General features: G+C 53.3%; 1 protein-coding gene across 4 annotated transcripts in view; it reads left to right on the top strand.

The window, feature by feature from the left end:
• The first annotated feature begins 2987 nt into the window (after window positions 1-2987).
• CSNK1A1 (casein kinase 1 alpha 1) overlaps window positions 2988-10532 on the top strand; it is a 31178-nt gene continuing 23633 nt past the window's right edge. For 2 of the 4 annotated variants that reach the window (XM_066591304.1, XM_066591305.1), the window contains exons 1-2: window positions 2988-3427; window positions 8726-8832. In XM_066591304.1, coding sequence (XP_066447401.1) covers window positions 3305-3427; window positions 8726-8832 — 230 coding nt within the window. In that variant the 5' untranslated portion in view covers window positions 2988-3304. The remainder of the gene's footprint in view (window positions 3428-8725; window positions 8833-10532) is intronic. The other 2 variants (XM_066591306.1, XM_066591307.1) reach the window with 2 other exon arrangements.

The following is a 10532-nucleotide window of genomic DNA, read 5'->3' as shown; positions in this document are numbered from 1 at the left end:
TCACATAAACTAGGAGGCTCCTCTGCAGCTGCCGCGAAGGGTAAATGGCTGTGCAGTGCCTCATCTCTGACACCGCACACAAGCCTGCCTTAGAGTAGTCACTCTGAACTCTTGTTAACGCCTTAAGGAATCCTCAATTACCGTAGAGGTCTTGTTTTTGCGGGACAAGTTGTATTTTTCAGTGGTACTATGCAATTTACCATATAATGTACTGTAGTCTAAGTGGAGTGAAATGGAGATAAAGCACAATTCTGACATCTTTGTGGAAGGTCTTGTTCCTACGGCGCACACACTGCAGCAAGAATGACACGATAACTCTATTCTGTGGGTCCGTACGATTGCTATAATACCACATTTAGGTTTTATTTTTTGCTGTACTACTTTTAAAGAATAGATGATCTTTGGAAAAAAATAAAATTAATATCTGCTGCCATCTTTTGACAGCCATTTCTTTTTCATTCATCTGTCGACATAGTTGTGTGAGGGCTGTTTTTGTGGGACATCCTGTAGTTTTCATTGGTACCATTATGGAGTACATATGGCTTTTTAGTATGTTTTTTATGGGGGGGGGGGGGGGTGGAGGGAGGGTTGGATTATAAATATAGGAAAGGGCTTTTAAAAAACCTTTACTTTTTTTTTTTTTTTTTAAATAATAAATAAGACTTTTTAAACGGATTATTACATTTTTTTGTCCCCATGGGGAACAAGAACTTGCGATGGTTTGATCGCTCCTGCAACATCATGTAATACCATAGAATTACAATATAGCGCAGTCTGACAGGCATGGCTTGATAGGCAATATGCAATGGCAGGCCCCGGGGCTTTCAGAAGGCCTACCCCAGCTGCCATGGCAACCAAACAGGACACAACAATCTCACCATAGAGCTCCAATTTCACTGTGTATGTATGTTCATTTTTGGTGTTTTTTGTGTATTTGCGCCTTTATTTAGGTGTGTAAAATACGTACGTCTGTATGCAATCCGTGGGTAAAAAATATGGATGCAATACAGACGGAAAATATGCTGGTGGAAATAGGTCCTTACAGCGTCAGATGGGGTAGGGGCAAGATGGCTTCTAACCCTGTAATGGTATCTTCAGAGGGCCAGGTCACCGGGGGGAGCGGAGTCAGACAACATCGCGTCAGGGTGGTTTCACACCGGCGATAAAATCCTGCGATGTGAGAGGGAGTGAAAACGCAGAATTGTGAAACCAATGGTTTCCTTCACATTTGCGAGGTTTTCTCTCCTGCACTGTTGCGAGGTAAACAAATCGCGGCATGTCCTTTCTTTCAGCGTTTCTTTATTGCCCATGTTCCCTGTGGAGCCTCCTTTTTATCACATCGGAAAGCACGAACTTGCGCTCTTTGTGCGATGCGATTTAACACTAGAATTTCCTATTGATTTTCGCGTTTAAAAAAAAAAAAAACGCAGCAAAATCACGAGAAAAATCGCAAGTGGCAGTGATGTTTTCGCGAGAAAAAGCAGCGCTGGTGCTCAAAAATCATGGGAAAAAAGCTGTGATTTTCTGTCGGCAATATCAGGATCGCCGGTGTGAAGTAGCCCTAAAGCTTGGTAGACCTCGGCCCGGATAACGCACTCGCCTGCGTGAAGGTTGCCTCACGGACAGACTTTGCTATGATTTCAGTCCGCAGCGACTCGGACAACCAATCAAAACGGTTTAATGATGTCCAATTACAAAAATTCGTCACTTGCAAAATCACATTGTGCGAAAGCCTTTACGGTCGGACAACCCCTTTAAGTCTCAGTATTTGTCCACCACGTGGTCGCGATTCGTTACGGTCCGATCCACGCGGCGCTACTGGAAGACTCTCTGAGGGTTTTCCAGCCACCAATCCAGATAGAAATGCAGCGGATTTTCTACTTCCCACGGATATGGCCATATAAGGGCATATTCAGTCCTCGTGCGCAAAACGCCCGCGAATAGGAAATCCATTCTTTTTGAATAGTTTTATGCCGCTTTCACACGGGCTACAAAATTGCGCGATATTGTAGCGATGCGACAGCACTACAAACCGCATGTACAGGAGGCCCGTGGTTTCCTTCACACTAGCGACGTTTTGTAGCGCCGATATCGCGGTCGCCCGTGTGTGAGGAGCCTTATTCACATGGAAAAAAGCTCACAGAAAGCTCCATTTTCAGGCGTTTCCTCAGAACGCCTCGCTCATTTTTTTTCAATGAGACCTAGGGCATCGCCCGTGGTGTGATGGGCATGTGAGGGCGAGGCTTTGCATTGACGTCAGTAGGGACCACTTGCCATCCTGTCACGCGGGAGGATCGCCATTTCACACTAGTGATTTGATGCGGTTTTTAATCAAAACGCTTCGTATCGCCATAAAAAGCGCCCGTTGCCTGATATCGCGCTCGCTCACGTGAGACTGGTCTGTCCGTCATCTTCCTACGTGCGAGTATAAAACGACGCTCAGTACACATGGCGGTCCTCTATACGTAGTTACTGAGGGCACACCATGGTGTGGGGTCACCTGCACCTCTCTGTACTGTAACCATGGCGACAGGCTGCCATTTATTCTTGACTTTGGCTTGTCCCTCAGAGCCGCCATCCCCCCCCCTCGGTCACTGCGGGCCTCTTGGCGGGACGGGTGGAGCGCGCCGCCATTTTGTCCTCTGGTCACTGCAGCCATTTGGCCGGTGCATACACTGACAAACGCGTGACTCCTTGGCGCCTTCTCATCACCATAACCGTCGGAAAGACGCCGGCTAGATAGCGGGAAGAGCTCCCCACACCCCCGGGGGCGCCGAGTCTACTTCACCCCAGGACTATACACGTAGCATAGAGGAAGCCAGCGCGGATAACTTATTGCGGGCGTACGAAGCCCAGAAGAAAAATGGCGGCGCAGTTATCTGGGTGTGCCGTGACGTCACCGCACAGTCACAGCTAGGGGGCGGGGCAGCAGACGGTCTGTGAGGGCGCAGCTGGTAAGAACAGCCCGCGCCCCTCCCCTCTACCCAGTGTGCATTGCGGCGCGGAGGAGGGCATTTTGTGGTGAGACTGTGAAGGCTGGGGGGAGCAGGAAGAAGAGAACACAAGATGGCGGCCTGAGGAGAGAGCGGAGGGCTGCGGCTGTGACGGAGGGAAGACCACAGAAACCCGGCGCACAAGGGTCCGGGCGCCTCGGCAGGAGCCACCTATTGGTTGGGAGACGGGGCAGCGAGAGTGAGGGGAGCAGGAACAGGCGGCTCCCCGGCGTCCAGGAACAAAGGAAGAGCCGAGACACCCAGCGCGGACTGCTGTACTAGCGGGGTCTCCATCACGTCCTCCCCGGATCATGGCGAGCAGCAGCGGCTCCAAAGCCGAGTTTATTGTCGGAGGGAAATACAAGCTGGTGCGGAAGATCGGCTCGGGCTCCTTCGGAGACATCTACCTGGCGATCAACATCACCAATGGCGAGGTAACGCGGCCTGTGCGCAGCGCCCTCTGGCGGCCGGGCCTGGGCGCTGCTGCTGGAGAGTCCTGACAGGCCTGGACGGGGCGGCCGTGTATGCTTCCCTCTGGCGGCCGGGCCTGGGCGCTGCGGCGCCTGCTGCTGGAGTCGTGTACGGGGCGGCCGCGTATGCTGCCCTCTGGCGGCAGTTACTAGTCGGCAGCTTTGACCTTCCTGCTGTCAGCCTCCGTGTCTGCGGCCTGTGGGGGATCTCAGGGTCTTGGCTGTGGGCAGCCCTTCTGTAGGGGCCACAGAGGGGCTCAGTGTGTTCACCCTGGAGAGCTGGGGCCCTTGTTCTCATTCGGTACCTGTTGGGGTGGCGGTGTAATGTGGCATCGTGGTGGTTGGCCCTTCTGGACGAGCCGATGTGTCTGAGTGCGGCCTGTGTACAGCCGGTTACACCGCTGCTCGCTCATGATTGGGTAGAAGCGGGTGAGATGGGCGACCGAGCGCGGTGTGACTGAGTGATGGGCTGTCTACAATGGCCCGCCGGTCACACGGGGCGGTTAGCTGTCACTCTGGCGGTGAATACTCTTCCCACCTGAGAGCTCCTGCGGCTGTAGCTGTGGTCAGGTGACCTCCCGGCCGTCCTGCTGGAGGGGGCTTACCTCCTAGATGGAGGACCCACATCTGATTTTCTAGTGTTTTTTTTTTTTTGTTTTTTGTGGTGAAAAAAACTAATTTGGCCAGTTTAGTGTATAAAGAGCGGGCACTGCCATGTCTGCTGAGGCAAAGGGGAATTCAAGATGGCTGCCTGTGTGGTAAAATGTCCCGCTGTCACCTGAGGGGTTATTCCGTTGTCTAGTGCCGGCCGGTGGGATCCACCGAGGACAGTGTAGGCTTCCTTCTAGTGGGACGAGGGGATCTGTGGATTATGGAAGCTGGGACAGTCATCTGGGGGGTGGGCCGTGGGTCCTGATGTCAGCAGCTATGGCCGCCGTGGTGACGTCACAGGACAGTGCGTTCAGTGACTAGTGGTGGGGCTGTACTGGGGGTCTGCCGGTGGTGGCACAGTCCCAGCCTACGGTTGACCTACTTGGTGTGCTGTCGGCTGCATGCAGCGCTCTGGGGTGGACATGGCGCTCGGTCTTAGTGATGGCAGCCTGTCTGATGGACTCGCAGGAGGTGGACCTCGCTGTAGACTTCAGTACACTGGTGGCGGTCCTCCCCCCTCGGGTCCGGCGGTCCGCACACATCTGATGCCGCCACACACCACCTACTGCAGCGCGTCTTGTTCCCCCTGGTGGTGATGCTTATAGCGACAAGCTGGTCCTGACGGCCGGGCTCACCACCGTATGGTCAGCCACTGCCTATCACTGTCTCGCACACGCCGTCATGGACTGGTTTTCGTTTCCTTCCTTTCCTCCTGTCTGTAAGCAGTGTTTTTGCATACCCCCCAACATATCCGCCGTGTAACTGTCTGCAGTGTTCTCATGCGCCCACAGGGGGCAGTAGGGCTCTAATATGATACGACATGATTTAGTCTTTCCCTTTAACGCAATGACTAGATACATGCTGAGTAGAAGCGCCACGGCTCGCTGCGTGGCCTGCGCTGGTGTGAGCCCGGGTCATGGGGTAAGCGGGGCCGACTATTGGTTTACACTGAGTGCTCAGATAACGGCGCTGCGTCCTCACGGACATGAGCGCACGTGTTCGGGGCTCTGCCTACCACGATGAGGGGGAAGATGGCGTCTGACAGACCGTCCGCATCGCCACATGTCGGCCATTATAACGCTGCCTTTACACAAGGTGGCATGTGAGCGATTTATGGGCGACCGTTGCCCCCGAGAGTGGTGATGGCTGGGGCGGCTGTCGGGCGGTCCTACCCTGTGCAACTGCTACTAGTCACAGCTTCCTGTTCACAAGAAGTAGTCTCCATCTGCTCGGTGGGGTAACCTGGCGTCACGGGCTGTTGTGGATGAGACCCGCTACTGTGAGAAATACATGTATGTTGTCAGCAAACACTGATGGTTTTTACATGTTCTATATGTGCCTGTGGGGTGGAGGGATGCCTTGCAGCAGCCTCATGGGCCACAGACACCGCAGGCAGGGGGGGGACTTACTAAGGGCTTACTCACACCAGTCTGAAACTCCTCCATTAGCAATGTTGGCCGGTGAATCCCTCATTAACGAGCGCAGGATTGGGCTTAGTTTCCCAGCCTAATATAGCTCTCGCATGTGTGGCTAGCCTAACGTGTATAGAAGAGTGCTCTAAGCCTGTCAGTGATTGTGCAGGGAGGGGGAGCAGGTGAGCTGTGCCCCGTTATGGATCGTGTTATCATTGTCGCTGTAAGGGTGCTTCTACATGGGACGACTGTTGGACACTTCATAGCCTGACCGCGCTCCCAGTGATTATCACACCTGTGCTTTCATGCAAGAGCGAGAATCACTCACTGAATGGAGGTGAAGCGCGCTGGGGATCTCTTCCAGGTACATTCACAGGTGCGTGAACAGGCCAGGAGCCAAAAACCAAGTCACTCGGGGACTGTTGGCCGGTGTAAAAGTCCCCTACTGCTGGCCATACAGATGACAAACCATCCCTGACACCTCACGTGTGCAGAAGGGAAAAAACCCGCAGCCAAAAGTCTGGCAACGGCTTATGTCCTGAGAAGAAAAGGATTGGCTGATTGAAATCCAACTGCCTGATCCTTATCTTGCCAACATCTGCCGTTGGGTGGCCCCGTACACCTAAGGGCCCGTTCATTCCTGCTTTTAGGGCTTAACAGCCCAATTCAGTCTCATGGTTCTGTTTTTGGAGCACACAATTTGCATGAAGACAGTTCTTCCGCCCCCAGCCCTTATTGCTCTCGTGTGTGTGTGTGAGATGGGTTCGGCTCTGTCGCTGTCTGACCACCCCGAGGCCGCTCTCACACCGGATGGCTTATTTGGCGTTTGGGGTGCATTATAAACCACCAACATGCTGGCGGAGACACCGCAGTTTGGGACATGGCGTCTAGTGAATGCATGCCTGAGGGTGGCTGAAGGGGGGTTTTCTTGCTGGTGTGTTATCAGGGTAGGTCATCAGTGATGGGTGGGGAGCCGACTCGCACACATCCCAGAACGGTACCGCTGATTCGCTCCCACTGAGATGAATGGAGGAGAGCCTGCGGTACCACATTGGGCCTCTGAAGCATGAGTGGAGCTGTGCTAGTTACAGCAGCTCCATTGAACGGCTTACTGGTGGAGCTGCTGGGAGTCGCGCGCCAGTCTTACATGGGTGACCTTCCCTGATGGGCCCTGCTCACACGGCAGTATGTGGGTTCTGCCTCCCATCGTGTTCAGTTGGCATTTTTGCAATTTTTAAATCCCTGTCATGGGTGAAAATAAAAATTTCCCAGGTGGCCACATTTAGACTTGTGCCACAGAATGGCAGATCTGTGGCGTTGCAAATCTGTGCCCCAGCATGGCTGGCAGTGGTGGTCAAATAAGTAGCCGTGCGCCCTCTTTACTATGGAAATACCGATGACTTGATCTAGGAAGCAGGCCTACTGGGACCGGGACTGCATTACAGGCTGGGCATCAGCCCATCTACACCCCAGTCCTAAGGACTTATGTCACAGCCCTGAATCCCTGCCAATGGTTACAGGGCAAACATTTTGGGGGGCTATTTGGGCATTGTGCCCATTCTGGCTTCTCTGCAAGGGAAACTAGAGCTGGAAATGAACACAAGGAATGGGGAGGTGATGATGGGTGTGAACATGAGGGGCACCCGGAATGTGGAGGTGATGATGGGCGTGAACATGAGGGGCACCCGGAATGTGGGGGGGATGATGGGCGTGAACATGAGGGGCACCCGGAATGTTGAGGTGATGATGGGCGTGAACATGAGGGGCACCCGGAATGTGGAGGTGGTGATGGGCGTGAACATGAGGGGCACCTGGAATGTGGAGGTGGTGGTGGGCGTGAACATGAGGGGCACCCGGAATGTGGAGGTGATGGTGGGTGTGAACATGAGGGGCACCCGGAATGTGGAGGTGATGATGGGCGTGAACATGAGGGGCACCTGGAATGTGGAGGTGGTGATGGGCGTGAACATGAGGGGCACCTGGAATGTGGAGGTGGTGATGGGCGTGAACATGAGGGGCACCCGGAATGTGGAGGTGATGATGGGCGTGAACATGAGGGGCACCCGGAATGTGGAGGTGATGATGGGCGTGAACATGAGGGGCACCCGTCGCCCTCTGTAAGCAGCATAGACCAAGCTGTGGTGCTTGTAGGTTAGTGACATGCAGTTGGTGGAGTGGGGGGCCAATACTAATGGCCCTCTCACGTGATGCTCATTGGACTGACATCCCTGCTCCTTCCCCCTTGTTCTGCCTGTTTATACAGGGAGGTCCCCGCTGGGAATTCTTCACTTCTCGTTCGCGGTTTCATATTCTGAGAGGTTAGCGAACCGCTGATTTATATGCCGGCTGAAACTGGGTGCCAAAGGGAGAAGTACATGATGGCTCGCGTTAAGGCGTCACTATTATCGCACGCACTCTCTTTAGAGAGCTCCTCGCGGGTGTTCCCATTACATCTATAGCAGTGCGCCGCCTTCTGGAGAGTTGGGCTGACGGAGGACATTGCAGGAGCCGACGATCGGGGGAGTATAAGACCCCACTCCCTGGTCACTTGCCCACCCATCAGCTGAACTAGAAGCACCACAGAGCTGCATGTAGACTGAGCAATTTTCCCTCCCCCCCCCCCCCCCCCCCCCCCCCCCTTTTCAGAAACTCATTCTAATAAGTCGGTCGTTCGGTTAACGACTTGGGCTGCCTGTCCACGGCCGTCACAGAATATCACTAGCGATTCTCCGCTCATGGATGGTGGGCTGCGCTTTCCATAGATACATTTATGGGAAGCGTTACCCGTGGCCGGATTATCGCCGTGGATAACAGTGACATATCGCCCGTGGATAACAGTGACATATCGCCCGTGGATAACAGTGACATATCGCCCGTGGACGGGAGGCCTAACTCTTCTCGGTCGTCAGTCTGTTTCAGCCGGCATAAGAACGATCGTCGGCTCGTGCCGTATAAACACTGATCGCTCAGCGCTTCATATGGGAAGGTTGGCTTAGTTTATGGCACTTCTAGTTGAGCGGTTCCCTCTGCCGCCATGTCATTCTCTGGGTTACTTACTGTTACTCCATCTGTAGCCATCGTGCTGTAGTAGTAACTGCGTGCCGTGGTAGATGCCTTTGTGCCCGGTCAGATGTAATGATGGGGGGTGTAGTCCCGGGGGTCTTCCACAGCCAGTTTGACCATTATTCTTCTCTTTTAGGAGGTCGCTGTAAAGTTGGAGTCCCAGAAAGCTCGCCATCCTCAGCTCTTGTATGAGAGCAAACTATATAAGATCCTGCAGGGTGGTGTAGGGATCCCACACATCAGGTAAGTGCTGGTGGTGATGGACGCCATGCTTGGTTTTCGCTAACCACCTACCATATATAGTTTGCTTTTCTTCTGGTCATCTAGAAGCAGTGTTGGCCTGCAGACAGTAGTGATGGGGTTACTAATGCTGTTAGCGCCATCCCTCAGGCCGGCCGGCGCACACAGCGGGCTGAGACACTTTATGGCAAATGGAGCAAGAAGCTTCCAAAGGCTGGAGCTTCACCGAGGGGTCCGCAGTGTATGATGGGCTTAAGTAAATGGGGGTCAGTGTATCAAGACGGTAATCCTCCAAGAATGGGTCATTGGGATCACTCTAAAATTATTGTACAAAAAGCGTCTTGCGGACGGATCCTCGGAGGATAATGGGCTGAATCTGTTCTATTTAGCGGCTCTTCTGCGACAGTAAAGGACCTATCTGCAGTCTCGCTATAGATAAAGTCCAATCAGTTATACATTTCATTGGCACAAACGCTATCGGGTTAGAGTTGGTGCAGACGTCTGGGTAAGGGAGCCGTGGCATGGCTGTTGCTTAATCTACATACAACCGTAATGGGAATGTTTTTTACATTGTGAGGCCCAAGGTGCCATGATGGCTCCAGACTGTGTGTGTACGGGAACCTGTCACGGTGATCGTGGGAGCTGAGCGGGCTGACATGGTGGTTTGGGTAACTCCCCGCTCCCTTCATGTTCAGGAGTCCAGCGGGCGGTCCTAGTAGTGACCTGATATGTAGTCCTAGGGAAGCACTGAATCTGTCCCCACAACACAATGTACTGGTCGGCTCCTCCTGCTCTGTGACCTGCAGCCTGCTGATTATCGGGATTAGTTCCCCTTTACTTTGTGTCAAATGAAATCTGATTACTGCGGTGTGTGGCTATAGACCTGCTCTACAGGTACTCTTATGTGCACCAGCAGTCACCCAAGAGTGATTGAGTGACTCATCCCATGTAAATATAGGACCCCCCCCCCCCAGGGCAAGTGAGTAAGAATCGCTTAGTTTTGAGCTCCTTTAAAAAGAAACAAGCAACTGCTTGCCTTTATAAACAGACAGTTATTCATCTAGCACAGGAGCAGTGATTATTGGACAGTCATCCAATGGAATCCCCCCCAGACCATCACACCAGCAGTGTGCCGCTATACAGCAAAGGCAGGATTTTGGGCCCTCACCCCGGGGTCTCCAGACACAACACAGCCGTCATCAGTGCCAAAACTGAACCTGGGAAAGTCACAAAAGACAAACTGGACTGCTACAGGGTTGTCATAAAATCTACTGCAAGCGGAGGCGACGGTGGGTGCCAAAGACTCGTCATGTAATGGGTGCTGTGAGAACAAATGTCCTTCAGCCAGGCGCCTGCAAATGGGTATAGCGCTAGTAACTCCTATCTCTGGATGGTGGAAAATAGAACTGCTGGAGCTGCTCTTGCTCAGACGATTCGCTCTACTGGTGGTCTTTTGGGGGTGTCCTGTGTGCCCTCACACATCCACTGGTGCCAACATCTCCTGACAGTCTGATCAGAACAGCCCAGGTGGGGGGGCAATTCTTCGATATGACCATCCAGCGTCTCGCATCCTGATAATGCACCTCTCGCACTCTAACTGGGCCAAATCTCCGATTGTGCCGTAGAGGCGTCTAGTGGTCAACAAGCGGAAAGAGAGGTCCCTACACACAGGTAGCCTCTGAGAGCCTTTTATGGGCCATGGG

This window comes from Eleutherodactylus coqui, chromosome 2, assembly GCF_035609145.1.
Source record: "Eleutherodactylus coqui strain aEleCoq1 chromosome 2, aEleCoq1.hap1, whole genome shotgun sequence".
Classification (NCBI taxonomy): domain Eukaryota; kingdom Metazoa; phylum Chordata; class Amphibia; order Anura; family Eleutherodactylidae; genus Eleutherodactylus; species Eleutherodactylus coqui.
The sequence above is the reverse complement of the archived record's forward strand: the minus strand, read 5'-3'. Positions and strand labels throughout refer to the sequence as shown.